The 27,645-nt window shown below is 43.4% G+C and overlaps 1 protein-coding gene across 4 annotated transcripts in view; it reads right to left on the bottom strand.

Annotated features, from left to right (window-relative positions):
• DMXL1 (Dmx like 1) overlaps positions 1–27,645 on the bottom strand; it is a 144,252-nt gene that overhangs the window by 72,235 nt on the left and 44,372 nt on the right. For all 4 annotated transcript variants that reach the window (XM_061624653.1, XM_061624628.1, XM_061624644.1 and 1 more), the window contains exons 15-22: positions 26,710–26,812; positions 25,012–25,128; positions 23,447–23,668; positions 21,394–23,043; positions 20,002–20,112; positions 18,959–19,128; positions 16,640–16,737; positions 10,863–11,028 (exon numbers count right to left, since the gene is read on the bottom strand). In XM_061624653.1, coding sequence (XP_061480637.1) covers positions 10,863–11,028; positions 16,640–16,737; positions 18,959–19,128; positions 20,002–20,112; positions 21,394–23,043; positions 23,447–23,668; positions 25,012–25,128; positions 26,710–26,812 — 2,637 coding nt within the window. The remainder of the gene's footprint in view (positions 1–10,862; positions 11,029–16,639; positions 16,738–18,958; positions 19,129–20,001; positions 20,113–21,393; positions 23,044–23,446; positions 23,669–25,011; positions 25,129–26,709; positions 26,813–27,645) is intronic.

Genomic DNA, 27,645 nt, shown 5'->3' with positions numbered 1-27,645 from the left:
TCTCCCAAACTGTGTAATTCTTCTCTGCAGGCTTTAACTTCCGAGAGAAGTACGCACAGGGGTGCAGCTCCTTTCCTTCTTGGTCTAATTGCAGAAGGACCCCCCCGATAGCAAAATCTGAAGCATCTGCTTCCACGATGAAAGGGCGGGTCGGGTCAGCAAAGTGCAGAATGGGCTCGGAAGCGAACCTTCTCTTCAGCTCCTCAAAGGCCTGGGTGGCATTCTCTGTCCATTGAAACTTCTTCTTTCCCCTTAAACAGTCAGTCAGAGGAGCTGTCAATTTGGAAAACCCTGGAATGAACTTTCTGTAATAATTGGCAAACCCCAAAAACCGTTGTACATCCTTTTTGGTGACAGGTTGGCCCCAGTCCAATATACAGCTTACTTTCCCTGGGTCCATCTCCACGCCTTCCGCTGAGATTCGATATCCAAGGAAGTCTAGAGACTTGAGGTCAAATCCACATTTCTCTAATTTAGCATACAGGTGATTTTCTCTCAGTCTCTGCAACACCGTCTTCACATGCTGGTCGTGGTCTTCCTGGTTCTTTGAGAACACCAGGATATCATCTAAGTAACAGATTACATATGTGTCCAACAAGTCTCTAAACACGTCGTTCATGAATTTTTGAAAAATTCCTGGACTTCCACAAAGTCCGAACGGCATGACCAGGTATTCATACTGTCCGTAAGCGGTCAAGAACCCTGTTTTCCATTCATCTCCCTGCTTCATCCTGATCAGATTGTACGCTCCTCTCAAATCCAACTTCGTGAAGATTTTTGCAGAGCGCAGTCGGTCCAACAACTCTGAGATCAGGGGCAGCGGGTAGCTGTTGGGGATGGTGATCTGGTTCAATGCGCGATAGTCGTTACAGGGTCTGAGTCCCCCCCCTTCTTTTTCACAAACAATAGTGGCGCTCCGGCAGGGGATTGTGAGGGGCGTATGAATCCTCGTCTCAGGTTTTTATCCAGCAATTCCTTCAGGGCCTCCCTCTCAATCTCTGTGAGAGAGTAGATTCTCCCTGATGGAATGCTGGCTCCTGGCACTAGATCAATCGCACAGTCGTAAGGGCGGTGGGGGGGTAAAGTCTCTGCCTCCTTTTCATCAAACACATCTTTGAATTCTTCATACTTTGGTGGCAGGGGCACTTGCTCGATCTCTTGCACTGCCCCTGCTAAGGTGTTCTTGATTCCTTCAGGTTGACAGTTCTCCTGGCAATACTGTGAGGTGAACCACACCACCGCCTCCTTCCAACTTATTGTGGGTTCATGCTTTGCTAGCCAGGGCATTCCCAGAATCACCTCAAAGTTCGAGAGATCTGACACGTATAGCGAAATGAACTCTTCGTGCCCGGGGATTTGAAGTTTCACTTCCTCCGTGGCTTGTGTCACCCCTCCTGACTTCAGGGGTCTCCCATCGATAGTCTCCACAGCTAGGGGAGCGTTCAGTTTCCACCGGGAAATTCCATGATGCTTGACTAACTTTACATCAATAAAATTTGTGGAGGCTCCACTGTCAATTAAGGCAGTGGAATTAAACACCACTCCTCTGGAAGTTGTAATCCGAATAGGCAAGACCAACACCCCCTTTGAGGGAGGTTGGATCATTGGGGGGCCTTTACACAACGCTGCCGCCAGTCCACCGGCCTGCACGTGGACTGGGTGTTCTAGTTTCCCGACGGCTCAGCTTTCCCCCCTTTTAGTCCACAGTCTCTGGCCACGTGGCCCGGCTTTGAACAATAAAAGCATAAACGTTCTCGGCGGCGTCTTTCCTTTTCTTCTTCCGACAGTCTTGGACTAGCCCCTCCCTGTCCCTCAGTTGCATTACCTGCCATTCCTGCAGAGGGAAGGGTCTTGCTGCGAGATGCCGAGGCTGAGTATCTCGGGACCTCCTGCTTCCTTTCCAGGCGCCTTCCTTCCATCCGGTGATCTATCTGTAGGCATAGCGGGATGAGCCCTGGTAGGTCAGCGGGGGGGGAGGTCCTGGCCAACTCATCCAGGATTTCAGCATTTAATCCACTCCGGTACATAAACATCAGGGCGGCGTCATTGTAACCAGTTTCCTGGGACAGAATTTTAAAAGCGTTAGTGTACTCGGAAACAGTCCCTTTAGCTTGCTTCAGAGCGCCTAGTTGCCGCGCTACTGTTTCAGCTCTTTGCGGGTCTTGGAACATCTCGGTCATCTCCTGTATAAATCCTCTGTACCTTCTTAAGACAGTATCTTTTCTCACGAGATACGGAGTCACCCATTTTGCAGTTTCTCCCTCCAGGAGGCTAATCACGAAGGCCACTTTAGCCCCATCGTCTGGAAACTCCATGTGCCTGACATCCAGATATAACTCACATTGAGCCACGAAAGTTGCCAGCTGATCACTTTGTCCCGCGTATTTTGGGGGCAATCCAATGGGAACCTTTACTGCGGCAGCTGGAGGGGCTGTTTGCATCTGGTCTATTGTGGCCTTCAAGGTTTGATTATCCGTCTTCAGCGCCTTGACTGCTGCTAGCAGGGCTTGGACATCCGTCTGCAATTCAGCTACCTTAGTCCTCAAGAGTTTCACTTCTTCCGTCTCAGAAGTGGGGTTCGTCCCCCCCGCTGCTCCCTTTGACATCTTGTCCCAGCCAAGTGAAGAGAGCGTTGAGGGTGATTTAGGTGGCTCTGTCAAGCTGTCAGGCCCAGGATGCGACTCAGGAACCAGACCAGAGGTTGTAGTTAATTCGTGTTTTATTAGAGTAATGTCCAACAAAGACTGCGCTTTCTCATGAAGCAATACAGGGATACAGGTCCTGCGACATTGGGAGAAAGTTGACAGAGCAAGGGGCTGCTTCCCGCCTGTTCTTTAAGAAGGGGCTAAACGGGCACGCAACCTTTTGCTCCTCCTTAACTCCCCCTCAGGTACTGCCCGCCTTCCCCCCCTTCTCTCCTGTCTTTTCAACCGTCTGCGTGTGCGTGGTGAGGGGGGAGGCATCACCTCCTCCTCTTCTGAAGTGTCCGATTCCCCTATGGGTGATAAAGAAGGGGCTGAGGGTAAACCATCTCGCCGCCTTTCTGCTGTGATCAGCCCTCCCTCTTGCTCTGAGCTGCGGAGAAGGGAGGGCCTGGGAATGTCTGGGGGGGATTCTAAAACTTCAAGGCTCTCAGGCTCCCCGTTGCTAGGCGACCCTATCTCTGGCATGTCCTCTGTTTCGGCTTCGCTCCACAGAGGGTAAGTTCCTCCCTCCTCCCTCTGCCAGCCATTTGAATCCTCTTCTAACAACCCCCCAGGAGTCCAGCTCATCCTCCCGACACAAGCCCACGAAATCAGGCCAATAGACGCCACAAACAAGACAAGACAACAGTACTCATACACTCTCTGCTCCAGGGCTAACCGTGCTTATAAAGGCAGCCCAGCACTCATTGGGAGTGGCCGATATCATCTTTGACATGCACAGAGAAGACCGATTTCACGGTAAGACCAAATGTCTCTTCTCCTGTGCATGGAAAGATGATATCAGATGGGACATACCAAAGCTGACCCATGTAGGGTGGGAATACTGCTGGGCTGTGGTCACGAATGATCCTTGAGGACGTGCTGTAGCACCCTCCTCCCAAAGGCTGCCTCCGATGAAGCATAGGAGTCTATTTTACAATGCTTAATGAACGTATTGGGAGTGGACCATGTGGCTGCTCTACAAATCTCCGCTAGAGGGGCATTATGGGAAAAGGCTGCTGATGTGGCCGCTGCTCTGGTAGAGTGAGCTACTACTCCGGTAGGGTGAGCTAATCTTAGAGAGGCATAAGCTAATGATATGCATGCCTTAATCCACCTGGCTAGTGTGGACGTGGACACCTTATTCCCTAGGGAGGTAGGGTGGAAAGAGACAAACAAATTATCTGTTTTCCGAATTGGCTTTGTCTTGGAAATATAAACTTTAAGCGCTCTTCGCACATCAAGAGAGTGCCAGGCTTTCTCTAAAGGGTGGACAGTATTCGGACAAAAGGACGGCAATACCAGCTCTTGCTGGCAATGGAAAGTAGACAACACTTTGGGACGGAAGGAAGGAACAGTACGTAGGACTACTCTATCCTTATGAATCATACAAAAATTTTTATGGACAGATAGGGCATTCAACTCAGACACTCTACGGGCCAAAGTGATGGCCACGAGAAACAAGACTTTAAAGGAGAGAAGACGGAGGGAAACCTGACTCAGAGGTTCAAATGGAGGTCTTTGAAGGGCTGATAAAACTTTATGTAAATCCCAAGTTGGGTAGCGGTGCACCGTAGGTGGTGCTGTTACTGTCGCACCCCTGAGGAAACGTTTGACGAAAGGGTGAGATCCGATTGGATTATGCAGAGATCTGGAGAGGATTGCCGACAAGGCCGAAACTTGGCGCTTCAGGGTATTTGGTCTGAGGCCCAAAGATAATCCGTCTTGTAGAAAAGACAAGATCTGGTTGACCCCCGCCTTCCGAGGAAGAATTCCTTTCTTCTGTGACCAGGATGAGAATGCCTTCCATGTGCTCTCATAAATTCTGAGTGTGGAAGGGCGTCTAGAAGCCATCATAGTTTCCAACACTTGGGGAGAGATGCCTTTTTTCAAGAGTCTCCTCCATTCAAGTTCCATACATGAAGCGCCCACCACTCTGGAGCCGGGTGGTGGAGCTGTCCGTGAGAGAGTAGGTCCCTTCGTACTGGAATCTGCCATGGTGGTTCCACCGACAGGTCGAGAAGGGCTGGAAACCAAGGTCTCCGTGGCCACCATGGAGCCACTAATAGGAGTGCTGATCTCTCGGTCCGAAGCTTTTTGATCACCCTGGGAATAACTGGAATCGGAGGAAAGGCATACAGTCTGCCCGGAGGCCACCGGGAAGTTAAGGCATCCGTCCCTTCCGTGCCTGGTGTCACATACCGGGAGAAGAATCTCTTCACCTGTCGATTGTGCCTGGTGGCAAAGAGGTCCACATGAATGTGGCCAAAACGTTTCACTATCTGATGAAAAGCCTCTGGGTGAAGAGTCCATTCCCCTTGAAGTAGCTTTTCCCGACTGAGCCAGTCCGCTTGGCTGTTGTCCTCTCCCTTGAGATATTCTGCCGCTATCGAGTCGACATTGTTCTCTGCCCACTGGAAGAGGAGAAAGGCCTCCTTCTGAAGAAGGAGGGAGTGTGTGCTCCCCTGACAGTTCAAATAAGATTTGGCCGACACGTTGTCTGTTCTGACCAGCACCGCTCCCAACTGTCTGGAGGTCGTGAAGTGCCTGAGGGCCAGACGAACTGCACGCAGTTCGAGGAAATTGATCGGCAGAGTGGACTCCAGAGGAGACCATGTGCCTTGAACCACCTGCCTGTTGCATATGGCTCCCCAACCTGATAAGCTGGCATCTGATGTTATCAGGGTGTGTGGTGGAACCTGGAAGGGAACGCCTCTCGTTAGATTGAATTTGTGGGTCCACCAAAACAGTGACTGTCGAACCTGTGGTGACAGAGTTATCCTGCGGTGATGTCTGGACGCTATGTCGGATTGAAAGGGCAGAAGTGCCCACTGAAGTGTGCGGGAGTGATGACGTGCCCAAGGCGTCGTCTGGAACGTGGACACCATCAAGCCGAGAAGCGTTGCCAATTTCATCAGGTCCGGCGAGGGGGATGATAGGATATCCAATGTTACTTGTCGAATCTTGCTGACTCTGTCTTGGGACAAAGTGAGGAGGCCATGTAGAGAGTCTATAGTCACTCCCAAATGTGTAATGCGGTTGGACGGAAAGAGATGGCTTTTGGCCTCGTTGATCAGGAAGCCATGGTCCTTTAGACAGGCCAGGGTGACATGGAGGTCTTCCCATGCCTTGTGCAATGATGGTGAGCGAATCAGAAAGTTGTCCAGATAAGGAAATATATGAATCCCCAGAGCCCTGAGGTGTGCCACCAGGACAACCACGACCTTTGTGAATACCCTGGAAGCAGACGACAGGCCAAAGGGCATGGCCTTGAATTGATAATGTTCTTGTCCCACCGTGAAGCGGAGGTACCGTCTGTGAGGGGGAAAGATTGGTATGTGTAGGTATGCCTCCTTCAGGTCGATAGAGGAGAGGAAGTCCCCTATCCTCAGCGCTTCCTTGATTGAAAGCAAGGTGTCCATACGAAACTTGTGGTATTTTATGAAGCGGTTTAGACCCTTGAGGTCTAACACAGGCCTGGACGAACCGTCTTTTTTCCCCGACGGTGAAGAACAGAGAGTAACTTCCCAGGAACCTCTCTCCTGGAGGAACTTTCTCGATGGCTGCTATGTGCAGAAGATGGGAAACTGACCGCAAAACTTTGTCTCTCTTGTGTGGATTCGTTGATAGAGGGGATGGAATGAATCTCGCCGGAGGGTTGGAAGAAAATTCCAGGCGAAGGCCGTATCGAAGAGTGTGTAGGACCCACTGATCGGAGGACAAGTCCTTCCATCGGTGAGTAAACTGTTGGAGACGGCCACCCACCGGCGAGGCGGAGGCGTCAGAACTGACCTCTGTTTCCACGTGACTGGGATGTGAATCCATAGCGACCCGAAAGGTGTTGTTGGGACTTAAGCTGGCTGCGCTGTCTGTTCCAGAAGGGACGGCTGGAGCGGGCATCCTTCTGTCTTCCAAAGGAACGTGAGCCCCGAAAGGAGTGCGACGGGAAATATGGATGGAATGACTGACGAAAGGCTCTGCCGTCATCCCTTTTCCTGGTGGATGGCATGGACTTTTTCTTTTCCTTAGTTTCCAAGACATGCGCGAGGGCAGTGTCCCCGAATAATTTGCCTCCCACATAGGGTTCCGAGGCAAGGTTCGAGCGAGCTACAGGGTCTGCTTCCCAGTGATGAAGCCAAAGGGTTCTTCTCGTGAAGACCCCTGCCGTCAGTGACCTTGCTGCGAACTGCATAGCATCCATGGACGCGTCCGCCATGAAGGTAACCGCCCGAGAGACCTTCAGCAGAGATTTGCGCACTCGGGTTGGATCTTGCTGTGGGTCATCCGGCAGGTCCTCCAACCAGAGAAGGGAAGCTCGAGCAAACACCGAGGATGCTGCTGCTGCCCTGATGGAAACCGCACTAGCCTCGTGAACTCTTCTAAGCCCCTGGTCCATCTTACGCTCAGTGGCATCCTTGAGGTGAGCATCTGAGTCTTTCGGGTTCAAAGATGGGTTCAGGAGATTGACTATAGGCGCGTCTATGAGCGGGACCTTCAACTGATCCATGAGCGGTTGTTCTAGTGTATAATACTTGTTGGCGATGGAAACTGACTTTTTGAATTGTACAGGAAGGTCGAATTCTGATTTGAGCACCTTCGGAAGAAGAGAAGGAAGCTTCAACACTCTCGACCTAGGTTTTGGATCCGGACATACTGCTGACACTCTCGAGGTGGATGGAGTAGGAGGATCCTCTGTAGAGGTGAGGGTAAGGGCTTCCATCGCCTTGCACAGCAGAGGAAGAAAATGAGCCTCTTGAAATATCCTGGTAGATAGAATCTCCTCAGATTCCGACTCCCCACTCCATTCCTCCTCATCCAAGACAATCAATTCATTTTCTGCGTCCATAGGCTCCTGGTCAGGGAGCTGTAGATGTCTGCCTTGAGATGCCGCATGGGGATCTGGAGATAAGCGGCCAGGAGGAGGGTGAAGATCTGTCCTCGAGTGATCTGTAAGTGGATACCTCGAGGGGTGGGAGCCTGAAGTATTTTGAGAAGACAAGTCCCTGGCTAGATCCAATAAGAGAGCCTCTCTAAGCTGCTCCTTAAGCTGTTGAATTGAATGCGCTGACAGATGTAACTGAACAGGGCAAGCCTGAGTATGAGAAGAGTAGAGCCTATGCCCTTCAGCAGATTGAACCTGTTGAACAGGGATTGGTTCATCCAAAAACCCAGCAAATGCATCAGGAGAGGAGGTAGTAGAAAAAATAGCATCTAAGGGAGGCTGGAGCTGGCTGCCTTCGTCATCAGAGAGGGGTTCCAGGTCTCTCTGGTCCCTTGTATGGTGTACAGAAGCTTGACCATCTCTACAAGTTCACTTATGTGGGGCAGATATCCTGCCTTCTGTAGTCACCCTGCCCGCCAGAATCTGAGCCTCAGCCACCTCGTGCCTGACGGTAGAGGGGCGGGCTGCCGCTACTTCAGAATGATCCCCCGAGGAATGAGACTGCTCCAATCCCAGGGTGGGAAGGGGCTCTGATACTGCGCCTGTTGATGCCATGCGGGGAGGCGGCTTTAACCCCTTTGAGAGGTGTTTCATTTTGTGCGTGGCTTTCCCCATCGCGGGCACACACTGCGGGACTTATAGGGTTAATAAATGCTGCTAGTAAACGACCGGGCGAAGCTTGCAATTTAACAGCGGCCGGCGTTTTCCCCTCTATTGCTTCTGCGCGTCTACCTCCTCTCCCGCTACAGAGCGGGTAAAAACGAAAGCCGCTCGCAAAGAGCGAGAAATAACTGGGTGTAAGCCTGGGTATCGAGCCCTGGGAAGGCTGCTGCCAAGGTTGAAAACCGCCGACGCTGCAGCCTGGTGAACGAGGAGGAACGTCAGCGAAATTAGTTAAAGAGGGAGTCTGAATAGGTCGACGGCTGCCAGAGCCGCGGGGAGGGGCTGGATGTTCCTTGCCACGGGGGAAGGTCAGAAGGAAAGAGACAGAAGGAACCCCTTTGTTTGTTTGTTTGTTTAAACTATTACAGAAGGAATAAGAAAACTTGGAGGGAAAGAACAAGAACGAACTCACACAGAAGATCCAAACAACAAAAACGCTACAAGCCTGAATCACGGAGTCAGAGAGAATCCAACCACTTTTCTGTGAGGCAAAAGAGAAACTGAGCACGGGGCAGGCGCAGACCAGGGACGGAGCTACAGTAAAACGTCAGCAGTACTCTTTTGCCTTCAACCACTAGGTGGAGCTAGTTACCCATCTGATATCATCTTTCCATGCACAGGAGACCGTCTTATCCCTTATATACCCAGTCAATCACTGCGCTCTGGAGGCGAGGGCCTCCAGCAGATACCATCTTATCAGAAGGTGTGTTCTGAATGACGTAGGAAACAGACCTTTAGTATGGTGGCACCTACCCTGTGGAATTCCCTACCCTTAAATATTAGACAGGCACCATCTCTATTATCTTTTTGGCGCCTATTGAAGACTTTCAACAAGCCTTTTAAGTTGAGACCTTATCCCACTCTGCTTCTGTGTTGGAATTGCTTTTTAATATGCTTTTAAACCTTTTTTAAAAATATATATATGTTTTTTAATCTTTTTTTAAAAAATGTCTTCAAAGCTTTTTAAAAAAATGTTTTTAAAGTTGTTTTGTTTAATGTATTTTAATGTCTGTTTTTATGATGTTTTAAAGTGTTTTTAGTGCTTTTATTTGTCGCCCTGGGCTCCTGCTGGGAGGAAGGGCTGGATATAAATCAAATAATAAATAAATAATAAATAAATAAATATCTGCTCCAAAGGATTGGGAAACCCCCAGAACAGACTGGGGGTGTGCAGAAGGAGGGGGGAGTTGCACAAGCGAAAATCATTGTGCTGACAGGATGAGTTGGTTCAATAAAAATTCTCACAGTGAAAGTTTTATCATGAGCAATGATCCTAACACTACCTGTTCAGGTTAGGAAAAAATGAAAAATTGAAAAGGAAGAACGATCCTACAAATATATTAGAGACAGTAACAACTAAGAGGGAAAGAAGCTATTTAGGTTAAAGAAGTTTGTGGGTGAACAAGAGTCACAGCTATATTAACAAATTTAGTTTAGCCCGCAAGAGTGGGATTATGAAATTAAATGTGTAAATTTGTGTACAATGCTCTAGTAGAAGGAAAATACTATTCCTAGGTTTAAGAGTTGAATGGATTTATGAAAATTCACATATCAGTTCTTTAAATGTCCTGGTTGTGGCACACTTTTCTTCAAAAAATGTTTTACTTCGTAGCATGAAAATATATCCAAATTATCTTCCCTTCTGGTAGACAGATTTTATTCATGGTCTGGCAGCATCGTATTTACTGTCAGGAAGAAATTTTCTCATGTTTGTAAGAGCTACCCCAGGGTGTTGTGTATTTTTAAAATCTTCACCGCAACATGTAACTTGGTTCACAGCATGCTTCATCTCTGCACACACACACCCTGTGGACACTTCTATTTGCTCAGTAAACACATTTCTTCAGTACAATTTTTCTTCGATTGTGACACATTGGTATAATACAGATGTAATGCTTCCAGTGTTACCATATTCAAGGGAATGGGAGCTGGCCACAGGACCACATGGTCTTTCTTAAAACCCCTCCAGTTTTATATGCAAAAATCTGTATCCCTCTCCTCAACAGCCTTAAATATGTTTCACTTAATAGAAAGCATTCCCATGCAAGCCAGAGTTTGACGTTGATTGGAAAAACCTAGTTAACAGTGAACTTGGATAGCATGAACCAAAGTTAAACTTGCCTCAAATAGTCACCCTTAGCTATGGTCATTGGAATGAAGAAAAAGGGAAATTCATGAACAAGGTTTGGGCATGGAGGAAGAAAGCAAACTTTTAAGAATCCTGTTAGGAATATTATGTTTGCACCAGTCCAATCAAAAATACAGAAGATTATGGGTACGTTACATCTGCACTGGGCTATTATAGTCCAGATTTTTTAGGATGAATTGTGGAGAGCTCAGGGATGGCTTGTATCAACATACAACTAGGGATTAAGAGAAATGACACCATGGTCCCTTCTTTGATTCCCACACACAGATGCATTTAAAATATATAACCATAAGCCAATTACATTTTTTAAAAAATTCAAATCTAACATTTTTCTGTTAACAGCATATTACCTAATTATATTAATAATTATAGCCCGTTCTAAACGTTTTTCATCAGTTTCAAGAAGTAGTTTCATTCTAGTTACCTCAACTGCATCTTTGAGGTGACCAGCCAACAAGAAAAATGCTGCAGAATGTTCAAATCGCTGTTTTCCTAGCAGAGAAAAAGCATTCTTCAATGCTGCTTTACGCCACCTGTCTTCAGTAAAATTGTGTCCAAAGAACTGTGTCATCTTAGTGTCTTTTAGAGACCTGAAATGTAATTATGTAATACACCTCATTAGATCAGAAAGTATCCCAATAATTACATGATTTGTTAATGGGTATCCAGAAAAAAATCTGGTATGCATATTACACAAATATCACAAGGTAGGTCCTACTCAAAGCTTAAGCAAGTTCTATAGGATCAACTTGATTCTGAAAATTTCCAAACGCAATAGGAAAAGATGGGACCATTGCTTTTATCAGAAAGGCATTTCTACATTTCCTCAGATGGATACTCAATCCCCCCTGGTGGATGAAGACAGGAACACTGATTTGCTTCAAAGGAAGTTTCTAGATCTCATTCCCTCTGAAGCAACCATCAGTTCACTCACAGCAAACTAAGAAGACATAATAGTAGACACCATAGAACGTAAATGACCAGAAAGACACCAACTAGGCAAAAGCAAAGCACTCTCTGAATTATTGCAATGTATGCTATGTATGAGAAAATTAAACTCAGAAAATTATAGGTAGCCTCTATAAACTAGGGTGTGTCCTGAGGACATCTTTATATGCATATAGAAATATCTTTCAGGTATAACCAATGACCCCTTCTCTCATCAATGTAAGATACCCTCAGGTGGGATGTTCAAAAGCTGATCCATGTAGGGTAGGTAACAAGCTGCCTAATGTCTCAGGAGAACGTGTAACATTTGTCTCCCAAAGGCCACCTCTAGAGATGTATATACATAGTCTTTGCAATGCTTAGTAAATGTTAGGGATAGCCCATGTCACAGCTTGACTCACCTTGTAAAGAGGAGCATGCAGGGGGAAAAGCTGCTGACCTGGTTGAATGAGCTATTATCCTTGTCAGTGGAGGTAAGTATAAAGACATGTAAAGTATAAAGTGATACATACTTTTATCCATATCACTAACATGGAGCTAAAAAAATTTATTTCCCAAACTACTGGGGTGAAAAGATACAAGATGTGAGACTGCCTGAAAGGCTTCATCCTTGCAATGTGTACTTTCAGTGCCCTGTACATATCCTAAGAATGCTTTTTCAGTTGGAAGTGAGTATAATCATCTCCTGCAAACCGTGAAAAAGGGTGTTCACCTTCAAGACAAATGGATCTGTTCAAAGAACAACTCTCTATGAAAAGCATGTAAGCGCTTACCCACTAGTAAGTAAAGTGTTCTGTTACAGGACTCTTAACTGATCTGATGGGCACTACAAACAAGACCCTGAGAGACCTCAGGCATCAGTGAAACAGATCTTAGAGGTCCAAACTAAGGTTTTGGCAGGGCTGTGAGCACTTTGTATAAATCCCTCATAGGGAAGCAATGCTGAACTGGACGACTGCTAAAGCTGTTCCACGGAGGAAACACTTGAGAAAAGGATGAGACCTTTGTCCAGTATTCTTGACAGAAGACGAAGTGGAAGCCTATCTGTGAAGACCCATGCTTAAGCTGTTTTGCAGAAAGGACAATTCAGAGTCCAGCTTTTCTTGGATGGATACGGTTCTGCACACACCACCTGGAACATATTGCCTATGTTCTCTGACAAAGGAGAACTGGTGATGGATGCTGAGATGCCATCATAATATCTACTACTGACTTGGGAAGACTGGCTTTTAGGAAACGCTTCCTCTTAAGTTCCATACATGACGACTCAGCCAGGCTGGATTTGGGTGCCAAATTGGCCCTTGAGACAGTAGATTTGCCCAGATTGGCAGAGCCACAGCAGAGACATGTGAAGTTGACAATCTCTGAAAACCACAGTCTTAAAAGCAAATATGATACCATCAGAACCACCAAGGCTTGCTTCTTCCAGACCTTTAATACTTCTGATATAAGAGAAGGCAGTGGGAAGGCCTAGAGTCAACAGCAGCCATGGACAGTTCAGTGCATCTATTGCCTCCACACTCTGACCTGAGAACCAGGAGAAGAACCATATTAGCTGGCAGTTATGACTGGATGCAAACAGGTCTACCTGCAGAGGTCCAAAACAGAGTTGAATCTGATGGAAAACAGACATGTTCAGTCATCATTCTCCCTACAGCAGACTTTCTGCTGAGCCAGTCCACCTGTATATTGTCTCCACAGAGGTGTTCTGCCATCAGTGAATTCAAGAGGGCCTCTGCCCAAAGCATTTTAAAAAATGCTTTAAATTTTTTAAATATATATATTTTAAAGTCTGTTTTTATGATGTTTTCAAGTGTTTTTAGTGCTTTTGTTTGCTGTCCTGAGCTCCTACTGGAAGGAAGGGCAGAATATAAATAAATAAATAGTAGTAGAACATCTTCCACTGTGGCGCTGCCTGTCTTCAACAAAACCACTGCAAAGGAAGTACCCCTGCAAAGTGTTGAATGGTCTACCAAGTAGCTCATAATTCTAGCAGACTGATTGTCAGACAAAACTTGGTGACCACACTCCCTGTGTTGGGAGTAAAGAACCAACACATGTTACAAGTATCTTGAACCAGTACAGGGGGAGGCAACAGCAGAGGAAGAATAGATTGCCTTTCTGTCTGATTCCTCCTTTTAAAGGAACTACTTGTTTATTCAGACTTTGCTCCTCTCCTTCCTCCCTTCTCTTCCTGTCTAGTCAGTCAGACATAGTGCCTGGGAGTGCAAGCCTCATGGCTCCACAATGGCTGCAACAACATGTATGATTTTATTTCACTGTATTAATAAACGTTAAGTCTCTTTAATCTTTCAAACTATCAGTCTTAACAGACTAGTTGTTCCTGCACTCCGCTGCAGTATATACAAAAAATCCAACCCTGTAGACTGTCAATCCATCACAGTGAGCTCCGCAACAATTGAGACTCATATTTGATGTGATTGCTATCCATGGCAGATCCACCAGAAGCACTCCTTTCACCAAGATATCCTTCTGGAGCCACCACTTCAGGGATTCCCACACTGCCCTCAAGAGGCGAACATACAGATGCCATCTGTTTACAATGTCAAACTAATGAGTCAGTAGGGCCCACTGAAGAGGCTGGGAATGACGACCTGCCCATGGGGTGTCCTGAATGGTAGACAACATCAAGCCAAGGACTCGAACCAGTTTCATGATGTCCACAGCCTTCTACATCTTGATAGATCTCATCACCACCTATCTCTTGGAAATACACGGTTCCTGTCTCAGTGTTGATAAGGTCTTCTGGATGTTGGATCCAGCAAGTTGAAGCAGTCGGCATCTATGGTGGAATTGCTTTTTAACATATTTTTAAAGCTTTTTTTAAAAAAGATGTTTTTAAAGCTTTCTTTAAAAAAGATTTTTTAAAAAGATGATTTGTTTTTATAAATTATAAAGTCTTTTTTATGATGTTTTAGAGCACTTTTAGTGCTTTTGTTTGCCTCCCTGGGCTCCTACTGGAAGAAAGGGAGGGATACAAATCTAATAATAAAATAAAACAAAATTACTCTTGCTGTCATTAATAAAAAAAACCAAGATTCTTGATGCAAGCCAAAGTTATATGGAGGTGCTGCATAATCTGGGAGAAGGACAAAGAACATACTAATGAAAAATCTAAATAGGGTTATATGACAATCCATTGCAGATGGAGATGAGCCACAAAGGTGACCACTATCTTTGTCAACACTTTGGGGGAGTTGATGCCTGTACAAAGACCACTGCTCTGTAATGAAAATGCTTTCTGTTGTATGAAAATCTGAGGTATCTCCTATGATTCTGATGTATGGCAATATGGAAATATGCCTCCATCTGGCTGATGAACAAAAAAATCCCGATATTGCAGGGCCCCCTTTATGGACACTATGTTCTCCATCCTGAACTTGAAGCACACAATAAATTGGTTCAGATGTTTCAAATCTAGCACCACCAAGTAGTATCAGTCCATCTTCAACACTGTAAAGAACACTGAACAGATGCCAGAGGATGTCTCCCCTACCACAACTGGTTCAACAGCTATAATGCCTAGCAGATATTGTACTGGCTCCTGAACTCTTTCTTCTCTGATTTGGAGGACGTTGGAGAATGCAGAAACTGGTGAAGAGGCTGCGACTGTAGTTCCAGACATAATCCTATTTAAAGTACCTAACGGCCCGAGGAAATATACTGCAACCTGTTGGAGGTCTGAAGGGGCCAAATCTGCACCCTGCAACTATTCCACTGCTGATATTGTGTTACACTTCCTACTTGCTGAACCTCTAGCAACTGTGTGAGGATCGGAAGCATTATCTCTGAGTAGTCTTTGCTGGCATGGCAAGGAGTCAGATTCAGATTGACTGATGTCATATTTACCATCTGTAGCATAGGCTGAACAGAAGTAGGAATCTGAACCCCTGCAATCACTGCACCAGAGCCAGGCTACTAAACTTTCTGCATACTGTCAGCAAATTCTTTACATAAATGAGAAAGCAAAGCCTCCTTAATTTATTGAAATATGTCAGAATTGAAGTTGAAATTGAGAAGCTGCCATGGGAACACTGACAGACTGTGTTGCAGACATGCCTTGTGAGAGAATAGTAGAAGCCCCAGGAATACAGGCAAACTGAGGGCCAGACACGCATTCAGATGAAATTGCAGAGTCAGAAACATGAGATGGGGCACAAGGTAAATTCCTCATAGGTTCTTGCAGTGATCCCTCAAAGTCTAGAAATTTTTCATCTGAGAAAGAATCAGTCCCTAATGAGGTCCCAGATGCCATCCTATTTTGTTCTTCCTCCTCATCCAATGTTTCTTCTGCCATCCTGGCTCACATTAGAGTACAGTCATTCCCTGCACTTCCTTCTGGTGGCCCTTGCTCTCAACGCCTCTTCCACAGTAATAAGAATGGAGTCAATGTGCTTGCTCCTTTAACATTGTGCTGTGGATCACTCCCAACTGGTGTCCGCTGTTACAGAAAGAGGAATCGGGATCCTTTCTGCCCACAGCCCTGGCCTCTGATGGTGGGGGGCCACATCTAAAACCAGTTGAATCCCAGTTTCAGGGATTCCTGCCCCAGAATACATCTGTATTATCTGGACTGAGCTTCAATTTGTTAACATCATCTAGTCCATATTTCCTCCATGCCCTGCTTCAAAACTACAACTAATTTCTTAGTAGTAGATGGGTAAAAAGAAATAGAGCTGCACATAATTTGCATAATGATGACAATCTGCACTCCAAATACTCAGATGACCGCTCCCAGCAGTTCCATGAAGAGATGTTGAACATGGAGGAGAAAACCAATCGCTGACGGGTGCCTTGAACGAACAGCTACGGTGTCAAACAGGAATTCTTGTCCACACTAAGATTGATCAGAGATTACGCCACACAGTAAGGTCCAGAGAAACGTTGTCAATACTACAACCATCTTCAGGTTGGGTAGAACTGCACCTTTCTCAATGCCTTGTAGGCAGAACTGGAAAAAATATTTCACTTTTTGGGCCACCATAATTAAAGTTCTGTGATACCCCATACAATTGCTGGCACCTGCATTTGACTCCTTTCCTGCTTTCAGGTTGGCATTTATAATGCTACTGGCACAAACACTGAAGAGACCAGATATGCTCACTCTATGACATCAGTAATGAATAGCTATTTGAAATTATATAAGTTTCAAAAATTGATAGTAAAAAAAGTAAATTGCAGCAAAGTTAACTGTCCGTATGTACTGAATTAAATCCTATTACACAACTGTACCTGTATAATCCCCAAATCACAGCCTTCTTTTTCATTGCAAGGTAAAAAATGGCTGCATCTAATGGGTCATTGTTTCTTTGAAAGGCTGCTTTAGCGACCTGTAAAGATAACGGTGTACCTAATCATTATAGATTTCATATATTTTCATACAGATGTCTGCAAGCATTAAGTAGTTGAGAAAAGATATTTTCGGTTGTCTTAGATTTAATGGACAGAAAAAAGTCTTGCCAATGCTGTTCATTACTACACATGCATTATATAGCATGCCATAATCATCAGTAAAATAAAATGCTGCTTATCTGCCTCAAGGCTAGGCAACTTTGAAAACCAGTAATGGTAAGCTGCAGGGCCGGATCTAAACGGCGGCCAGGTTTGGCCCTGGCTGAGGGCCCCTGTGCTCCCCTTCCGCAATCTAGAGCAGGATTGCTGCAGCAGATCGCAGGACAGGAGCTTCCAAGCCGCCCACCATCCCCCCACTTCACCTACCTTTCTCTCTGCTGTTTTTTGCAGCTACGCGCACTGTGTGTACAGGGTTGCCATCAATCAAGATGGTGGCCGAAGTTTCCCTAAGGGGCTGAAGCTCCTGCCGTGGCGCCACCTTGGTTGATGGCAGCAATGTGCGCATGTAGCACGCATGCATGCTATCAACCAAGATGGCGGCAGAGGCTTCAGCCCCATAGGGAAACCTTTGCCGCCATCTTCATTGATGGCAACCCTGCACATGCAGTGCGCACAACTGAAAAAACAGCACAGAGAAAGGTAAGTAGAGCGGGGGAGTGGCAGGCGGCTTGGGAGCTCCCACCCTGCGATCTGCGGTACCAATCCTGTCATGAATCGCAGAAGGGAAGCACTGGAGCCTAGTGCAGGCTGGTGCCCAAGGGCCCCGGCATGCCTGGGGCCAGCCCTGGTAAGCTGCATCTTGTAATTACATTAAACTTACTGAGTACATCATACTTGGTGGACAGGACACTGATGCTTTTTTAAAAAGACAATATGAGCTTACTTACTAAAATTAGTTTAAATTCCTACAATGATGTCTTCCAACTAGAAAAAATCAAACCTAACGCATGTAGTACAATGAATATGGTTAATTAGCATTAATGAGTTGTACCCAACACTGTCCATCTATGAACAAAATCTTTTGTTTCTGCAATCTGACTTCACCTCCTTTCCTGCAGTCCCTCATGCACTTTCAAAATCTGTTCTGTAGGATTGAGAGAACTTCCAGAGTAGATTTTTGGAGTACACAGGGGCTGTAGAGGAGGAGGAAAGAAGTCCTATTGCATGAGTGGCAACAATGGATTCTGTCCAATAAATTTTGTTTCACTGAGATTCTTAAGTTACTTTCCCCCCCCCTTGGAATTGTCCAGGGGGAGAGACTAGGAGCAGGCTAAGATTCTCATACTTACGTTTCCCAGTTTCCTCACTGTATGGAATAACTGAACTACACAATCCATGGTTGTTTGCAATATGGAATCTTCCCTCACACTAGAAGATTAATCCCTTTTTAAAGAGGGAGCAGCTGAGCTCAAGGCCTTCTCCTGGTCTTTCACTTATAGCATGTGAGTATACATGCGTTGCCTTCCAAACATAACTATTATTTTCATATTTTGAGGTGTTACTTTCACATTCTCATTATTCCTTTTTTTCTGAAAGTACTGATACAAGGCATTTCCATGGATTTAAAGTCTGTGCCAAATACAAGCCCCACTTTTCAGCAGGTATCTTTGCAGATGTGGCTTGAATTCAAAACACAGTTGCAAAAATTCTTTTTTTGCAGCCCCAGTTTAAATTACAGTAGAAGGGAAGACTTGTGAGCACACTTGTGAGCGCGCTCACAACCCAATCACCTTTGAAGTGGAATCATACCATGCTAGGTGACTGACATGTACTCCACCCACCTATCTAAAGTTCTGGATGCAGCTCACCAGTGGATCCAGTTCCCCATCCCCAGTTTAGCAGGGAATTGTGAGAGTACAAAGCCCCTTTCATTAGCTTGGTTGATGTCACAACCCTGTCCTCTTAGACTATCAATGGCCAGCCACTCAGCAGGAAAGGAAGAGTGAGAGAGCCTCCTTTCCATTTGCCTATATTGACTCCTTTGTCTTTTATGTTTCTTTTCTTAACTATTTCACTTTTTCTCTTTAAAAAAGGTGAAATATAAAAGAAGTACATGTATTCTTTATCCATACTGTTACCCATACAGAGAGCTTTCTTTCTATTTTCTTAAAAATCTTTCCAAAATCAACTCTACTATAGCTGAATGAGGACTGTAGAAATAATCTGTTATAAACCAGTATATTTAGAAATGGCATTTACCTTTTCAATGCATCTGCGCAAACTATGGGTATTTCGAACCCACCATCCTATACCCATAGCTCTGAGTTCTGACCAAGTTGGATCACCTTTTTGCATTGCAGGCAGCATGCTTAGCAGTTCTTCTCCTGCTACTGAATGAAATGCCCAGGCAAAATGACTAGAAGATAAACCTGAATTATTGAAAAAGAGGATATATTTACAGCTATTTAGTTTACAATATGCTGACCTGTTAAATGCTTAGGTTTTTGTTTCTTGTAGTAAATGTTTTGAAAGGCTTTGGAGACCACGGGATAACATCTAAGAACCCACATCACCGATTATAATTTGGATGTGTAACTTAACTTCTCATAAATGGGCACATCAGATTTATAAGTCATTAAATATACTATGTGGGTATTTGATTAGCTGTTAGAGTAAGCACAGAAATACCCAATCTCTATGAAGCCCTCTTAAGTCTTATGTCAGGAGTGGGGAACTTTTTCAGCCTGAGGGCCATGTTGCATTGTGGTCAACCTTCCCAGGGCCACATGCCAGTGGTGGGTGGGGCCAGAGGCAAAAGTAGATGAAGCAATAAAAGCAACTCTTATCTTTGTGGAGTAGGCTATATTTTAGCCACCCCTAAGTCAGACCACATATCTCCATCCAGGTGTACAATTCAAAAACCCATTCTAGTTGACAAGAATGTGGAGCAGAAGCAGTGGACTGAAGTGGGTGGATAACCTAGGGAGAATCCCATGGGGCCAAACAGAGAGGCCTAGGGGATTGCATTTGGCCTCTGGATCTGAGGTTATGCACTTCTGCCTTACATGATGAGCCCAGCCCAAAACCAAAACAATCACTGTTCAAAACCCAAGTTGCCTAATCACATAAAGGAAATGCAGCTGCTCAGTGGAAAACTTTGTAAGACTACATCAGCACAATGCCAGATCTTCCTAATCCCAGAAGCTCACATTTCCTAAAAAATCCTATCCGCGACTATGATCAACTAAAAAATGTTGCCCAACACCATATAAAATTCATAAAGACAGAGGGATGAGCATTACCTTGGTGAAGGAGCTGGGCTCTGTGAACTGGTGGCAGTGAAGTTGTCATAAAAGAGTGAAGACGGACAGCCAAAAGAAATTTTAAACCACATTCGTCAAGTGTTTCTCCTCCTATGAATAAAAGTTCAGTTTATATAATTTAATTCTCCAAAGAAAATCATATCACTTCATTCTTTCTATCATCTTATTTTACATTATTTAAATTGTATTAAGAACACTTGGTTGGAAAATTTCACAATGGAAAAAATCTAAATTGAGCTAAACTAAGTGTGTGCAGTAAAAACTGATTTAGTCAAGTACTCTTGGGAATGAATATTGTGTAACGTTACAGTATTCATTAATATGCTACTAGGCAACAGGTACAGTTAAAATCCTACATAATTAGATGTTGCTATTTTTCAGTGCATATTTGTGTTATATATAACATCAAGAAGAAATATATTCTTCAACTAAGGAGCTGAAGGTTGGACTATCACCACTGCAGCATAAGACATTTACTACTGTACAGTCCAGGAACAACAGTAGGTAGCTGAGTGACTCTCTCCCTTCCTCATTTCTAAGTACCAAGAACCAAAGCAAAAGCTATAGCTGCTCTATTTGATACATAGAGTGAGGCACCTCCTCAGAGAGCAGCTGTTATGCAACATGCTTGACCAGGAGTTCCAGTGGCAGCCATCTTCTGAAATCAACCAACCATCTATAAGCCCTGACAAATAAAAAATGAATACCTGCACAACAAATAAGTGTACAAGGTTGATAAAGAGCTGAAGCTTACATGGAGTGCCATAACTGAACCACATTCCAATATGATGCTAAATCACTGCATACTTCAATCAAATTAAATGCTTTCTACGACATCCCTGGAGTAAGATTCAGCTAACTTTGGGTCATCAAATTTCATAGACCCCAAAACCTTTTCATAATTAACAGATATACTCTGTGACTACTAGCAACACTATCTAATGAATTTTAGAAGTATTAGCCTGTCTTAAAAATGCAATCGAAACATACTTACTCAGAACCAAGTTCCATAGTATTCCAGGAAAGTGTTCATAAGATTTCAGCCTAAGAGCAACACCCAACATTGCACAAGCACACTTACACAACTGGATTTTACCTTCCTCTACTTCCCCTGCAGCCCTCTACATGCCCCCAGATCTGCTCCAGGGGGCTCCCCCAAAACCCCATAACTGATCTTGGAGAAACACAGAGGGAGGAGGAATCCACTCTGCCAGTGGTGTCTATTCCACTGGCAAATGAACATCAATGGATTTCTAAAGCTTTGGTTCAACTATGGATTGTCACATTAGCATCTAAACAAGTACATATATAAAAAAATCTGAAACAGTTTTGAGAAGCTGAAGATTATAAACACATCATAAGAAAGCGTACCTTTGCTTTTGTCTCTGCTTTCGCCTATGTCAGTACTGGTAATGGCAATTGTATCAACCAAGGCCATCAATGACATCTGTTCCATCCCAGTGAGACCTGGTAAGCTTGAGTGAAGCAAGTGTTGAGAAAGAACTTGGGCATGCTCTGGTCCAAAGTAAGTTGGACTGTACTGAGAAAGATCAATAACTTTTGGTTTTTTATCTTCTTCATCTACTTCAAACATAGTGAGATCATCTGTATGTAGACTGGAATTCTGAAAAAGATCTTCATAATTTTCATCTGCCACATCATATTTCTTAAAGGTTCTTTGGTTATTAGATTTCTCTGTACAAGTATATGAGCATTCCTCATCTGCAGCAAGCAATGCATATAAAGGAAGTGGTGGAACAGAGTCTATTTCTGTATAGTCTGTAACTGTACATCTGCTAAACGTCATTGGATCCCGTGTACTGCTCCCACTAGCACAGATTGAGAGAGAACGGTACCGCTTTTCATGGTAGGAATCATCTATGGCAATAACTTCTCCAGCAATGCATTTAACAAGATGAGAGAGGATTGCTTTTGCTCTACGCACTTTTCCTAGATCCATGAGTTCCAAAAGCTGAAGAGGATGGTACTGAGGTAATGTAGGGCATAATGTATGAGCTGCTTCAAAGAGACCAGAATCTTCCATCTCTAGGGATAGATCATATACAGTTCGTTTTCCACTAAGTTTCTGTGCAAGACTTGTCATGGATCTGGTTAATGTTCGCTTTGGTGGGTGAACACCAGATGACTGGCTTTGTTTCATTAAGCTTATTACGGATGGTGTACTCCCACTGTAAGAGTCTAGAGTAATGGGCTCTTGCTTTGTAGGGGGCTGCCACTGAGAATAAACATGCATTTCACAATCCATCCCAACTACAAGGATGCCATCACGAACCCAAGATAAAGAAACGGGTAAAGGGGGCGAGCCTTCTACTGATGAAACTAAATCCACACATCTTAACAATATAAATCTAGAAGAGCATGATATTTTAGCATTTTCCCACACTGGAAGTACAAGCACCTCCTTACCACTTTGTTCTTGCATCTTTCCAGACAGCTGACCAAACATGTAGAACTTTGACCCAATACCTACTGTTAAGATATGTGAGCCATCTTCCCTAGACATCCAGTCTAACTGAACCAAACGATTTGTTCTAGGTGTTAGATTCTCATCTACCGCTGAATTAATGTCAACATCCAAAGAATCCAACATTGGGTTTAGTTCATCTAAGTGAAGTGTTTGTTCCAAGATCCAACAAGAGCCTCCTGTAGATTCACATTCAAAAACTCCAACAGTCACCAAAAAGTCTTGAGAAGACCGACTGTTTTTAGGTGGTGTTCGCTTATATGCCACAGCTAAACGATTTGTATGTGCACAGCTAATTTCAAGAGGCCGGCCTGGAACATTAAGAGCATTGCTGCTAAGAAGTCCATCTTCTATAAGTAATGGCCATTCGTCCCATATATACATACCACTGTTTGTAGTACTCTCTGGTACATAAGTTACACCTGGCTCCATTGATATGCTACACCTCCAAAACCTAACCTTACCATCTGAGCATAAAGTTGCAAGAAGATAAGGAGCGCGACAGACTGGATAAATGGAAGAAGAACTCAGATGACCTAAAATTAAGGAGAAAAAAACCCCCTAAGGATACCATTTTTTTAAAAAAAACTGTATTATAAATCACCTAGAGGCGGTCAGTATTAGGTGATCAACAAGTTCAATAAACAGTAACAATACTAAAAATACACAGATTTCCAAGCTGATTTTTTCATAAATTAAGAATATCTGCCTACAAAAAAATTCTGCATATCCTGCATTTCAGTGTTTGCTATAATTCATGGTACGATTTTAAAACTAATTTTAGTATTCAGATCTTTAGATCTATTCTTGCTGTGTAAATCAAACAATCACATGATTTCAAATTATTAAGACATGATGAAAACATGGATAGGATAATGTTAGGAAGTACAAATAAATCCAATAAATCCCCCAACGTATACTTTTTCAAAAGTTACAAACCTGCTGATGGTTTAATACTTATTATCTCTACTCCTCCTGGTAAATTCAGTTCTTGACTATAGACCATTTCTGAAGAGAGAGTAAGTTGGCTGGTACTTAGAAGGTTCTCTCTGCACGCTTGAAATTTCTGGGTAAAGGAACATTGGAGCTTGTCTTGATCTGGAGAAGAGTAAAACTCTTCTTGTGATGTTGCTTCAGATGCCTTGGAGTTGATTTTGTCATCTAAAGAAAATGGGCATTTTACTAATCAGTACTATAAAAGAAGTTTTATAAAAACGTAGCCCAATCATGGCACTTATGCTGACCTATATTCCTTCAACTGGTTTAATATGTTTGAGTTAGGGGTCATGTGACAGCCAACATGAACAACACTCTGTTGATAAAGGAAGTCATAAGATTAAACTATTAAAACTGTTTAACAATGTACTAGTCTGTATCCTACTTTTTTATTACTGAAATACATTGGCAAGGAACAACAGTAACATTCTACCTCCTTAAGCTTCCCAGTATGGCTAACTGTTTACTTTAACATCATAGGCAAACCACGGAGACAGTGAGCTTGATTCTGCAAAGTTGCATCTAGTAATAATATCAAATGATGAAGTGGTACTGTTGAGAGTGCTTCTTTCAGATATGGGAAACTGGTGACCTCAGGGAAGTTGTTGTTTCAGAACAACATACCTCACATGATAGTCTGAAGATAAATGTTTTAAAACTGTAAAGTATTTCTTGCACTGAAAATGTTATGCTGTCTACGATACAGTATCTTGCATTAAATTAGTCACAACAAGGCAAACTGTCATACCTGCTTTGATTAAATTAGCATTATTAAGCATGTTAAGGTTCTTTTTTATATTAGGCTCTGTTCAAAGATTGGACATGTTTCAGCCAAAGTTATGCACTTTTGAGTACCATTAGTTTCGATACAGTGTTAATCATCTGCTTAATTGCCTCAAAATTAAAGGGATATAAATGTGTAACTTTAGCTGGATACTACACACTGCTTCTTAGGCAGGCACAAAGAGATAGCAAAGTTAAAAAAACCTTTTTTTAAATATTGGCCTGGTTCACGTCACAAAAATTCCCAGGGCACTCCTCCCTTGCTACTGCCAGGTTGAAGACAAAACAGGCTCTAGAGAAACAAAACAGGCTCTAGAGTCTGGCTCGGCATGTCATCCAAACCCAGGCTCATTTTTCCCTTCCAAATAAATAATGGTTTGTCTGTGGTGCAGCAGCGGAGAAGGAGCATTGTAGAAACGTCTGAGCAGTGTTCACTAGAACACTGTTCGTTCATATTCAATGATTGTTTATTTTAAATTATGGTTTAATGTGATGTGAAAACTGGGCCATTTTCTGTTAAAAATGCCCCCAGACCAAATTCTGAGGCAAGGACAAAAAAATCCCATAGTCATGAACATATGAAAAAGAATAAGCATGTTATAGAATGATGGCATTGCAATAATAATTAAAATACTAAACCCTATCATTAAACATGTAAGCAAGCATCCAAGAAATAAATGTGTTTTATAACCATAAAATTTACATTACAAATATTAATAACCTACCCACTGAAACTGGAATGGACTTCAAATGTAATTTCCACATATGTAACACTGAGCAGTTTTGAGTATATTCAATTACAATTAAATAGAATTTTTCAGAAAATCCATTTTTCTGATAGCCTGCAAAAAAGCAAATAGTTTAAGTTTTCAGTACAACATAGTTTGAGCAGTTGTTAACTGACTGTATAATCTTAGTCCCTCTGTTCCATGATATGCATTAAACTTATATACATGAAGTACAATCATATGGATAAAAAACAGTTTGTATTTAAAAGGTTCCTTAAAAGCTAACAAATGTAATTATGGCATAAGCTTCCATGGACTCTGGTCCACTATATCAGATGCATGAAATGTTACCCTGAAGTGCTGGTACATATATACGTTTGGGATGGTGGCGTGGGAAGGGAATGGTAAACAGTGAAGGAAGGAAGGGAGGAAATGGAGTGCAGAAAAGTACAAGACGGTGTTCATGATGTTATTAACAGTGGCCATTCACACACAAATTTGACAACCTAGACACTGTAGCATGTTTGCTCAGAAGTCCCACCAATTTCAATGGGATTTATTCCCTCATAAGAGTGCATAAGACTGTAGCCTTAGGCCACAATTCTATGCACACCTAGTTCAGAATAAGTCATACTGATTTCAGTGGGGCTAAGACCCAAACTACACATGACATTAAGCATGTAATTAGGGGGGGGAAATGGTTCTTTTTAAAATTAACAGCAAGAATATGGGTGATTTTCATTCAGACCGCAGTGTGCAAGCAGGGGAGATTTAACTTTTACCCAGCCCAGTTCTAATTAACATCACACACACACACTTAAACTGGATATTAGCTCTGAGAAAAAAGCTCCCACTTGTAACACTGGGAGCTTCCCCCCCCCTTAGGCCATACATGGGAAAGATTATTTCATTGGGATCTTGGCTAGGGAAGATTTAAGCCTCCTCTTCCCTGCGGTTCTGTTGAAAATGCCCTTGCTCCTGTTGTTATTGTTTACTTTAAACTGATATGGTTTCTAATTATGCATATTTTCTTGGAAATAAGGACTAAACTAGATGCAACTCTAAACACAAGGATCCAGTGATTCCCTTTGTGCATATATAAATTATTACACATGCCGTGGCATGTTGTTGAATAGTAGTTTCTGTACAAGAAGACCATGTGTTCAGATCTTTAGCTTATGCTTTTCTAGACTGAAGTCTGTACTAGACTTGGTTTATACATGCATCAGAGTGAGATGAGAATGAAGTGACAGAGTTCTGAAGTGATTGTTACCATACCAGACTATAGGTACCACCAATCCTAAATGTTTTTTGAAAAACATACCTAATATATAATTAGTCTTTATATTATTTCCTAAAATCCTTTTTTAGTTTTTAAAAGCGTAATAGTCCTACAGATGTTCCTATCCACAAGGCATATCTGTCAAACATTTCCCATGCCAACCAACACAAAAGGGCACGTTTTATTTGTCTCTAAAAGGTTAACAGTATGTTAGTGTAAGCCTGTTGCTTATTGGACAGGAATCCCATTTCTTTACTTCAATCTAAAATACAATAATTGCTTTAGGTTTCATATTTTAGTAAAACCCAGGTTACTCAATGATTGAAATGGAATGTTACAAATCACACAAACTGCTTATTACACAATCGTAATTTCATTATATTCAGAATTTACTAAATATATACATGCTTTACCAGAGTCCGGTAACATGGTGTTTTTTTCAGACACTCTATTCTCATGGTTATTCAGAATGAAATCTTCTTGAAAAACATGAAGTAACTGCATTTTCCCACCATGCTAAATTAAAGAAACACATATTTAAATACAACACTCCACCTAAATTAATATTAAATAGTTTCAAATAGAAAATGTTGAAAATGTGCAATATTTTGTTAGATGTATTCACTGGGGGAGGTTACTACTCCTGAGAGGTTGACGGAGAATTTGGGGGAAGAAGAGAACCTATGTGAAGAGGAACTAGAAGAGGGAAACCTGCAGGTTCTCTCGGTCCTATGATGTGACCTGCCCCACTATGTAATAATACCTCCTTTTATTTCCTTTGTGCCCCCCCCAAAGCCTTAGAATAAAAAGCAGGAATGGCAACAAAGCTCTCCTCATCTAGAGGGATACAGTGCCCAAACCTCTTGGATGATGAACTGTTGCTGCCATTAGAGAAAAATGGTGCTGGCTTGTTCCCCACTAAGGTCAGGAGTCACAAGGATAGATGACACAGGCCACTCTGCATGGCTCGTCCCTGGGCCACCAAGTGTCTGGAGAGAATGACTCACAAGAGGCTTTCCCCAGCATCACTGCAAGCTCCTTCTCCTCTTTGCAACTTCCCAAGTTGTGTAAAAGCCTCCCTCAACCACCAATTAGATGAAGGCTGCAACAACTTTACTTGTAATAGCATCTGGTCACTGGCATCCCCAGACCTGGGGTGGAGAACGGTGGGGTACTGGGAATCTACTTACACTAGTAGGCAGCTCACACCACTGAACAGCCCCAACCCAGTTAGGGAGGTAAACAGACTCCAGTTTCCACTAGCCCTGTTGCCAGTGCCTGGGAAACTCATCAAACCTGATTAGGGTACTGTGATTTCTTGGATGGTTCCAAGGGGTAGGAAGTAGTGT

The sequence above is a fragment of the Rhineura floridana genome, chromosome 1 (assembly GCF_030035675.1).
Source record: "Rhineura floridana isolate rRhiFlo1 chromosome 1, rRhiFlo1.hap2, whole genome shotgun sequence".
Taxonomy (NCBI): Eukaryota; Metazoa; Chordata; class Lepidosauria; order Squamata; family Rhineuridae; genus Rhineura; species Rhineura floridana.
This window is presented reverse-complemented; position numbering and strand designations above follow the sequence as displayed.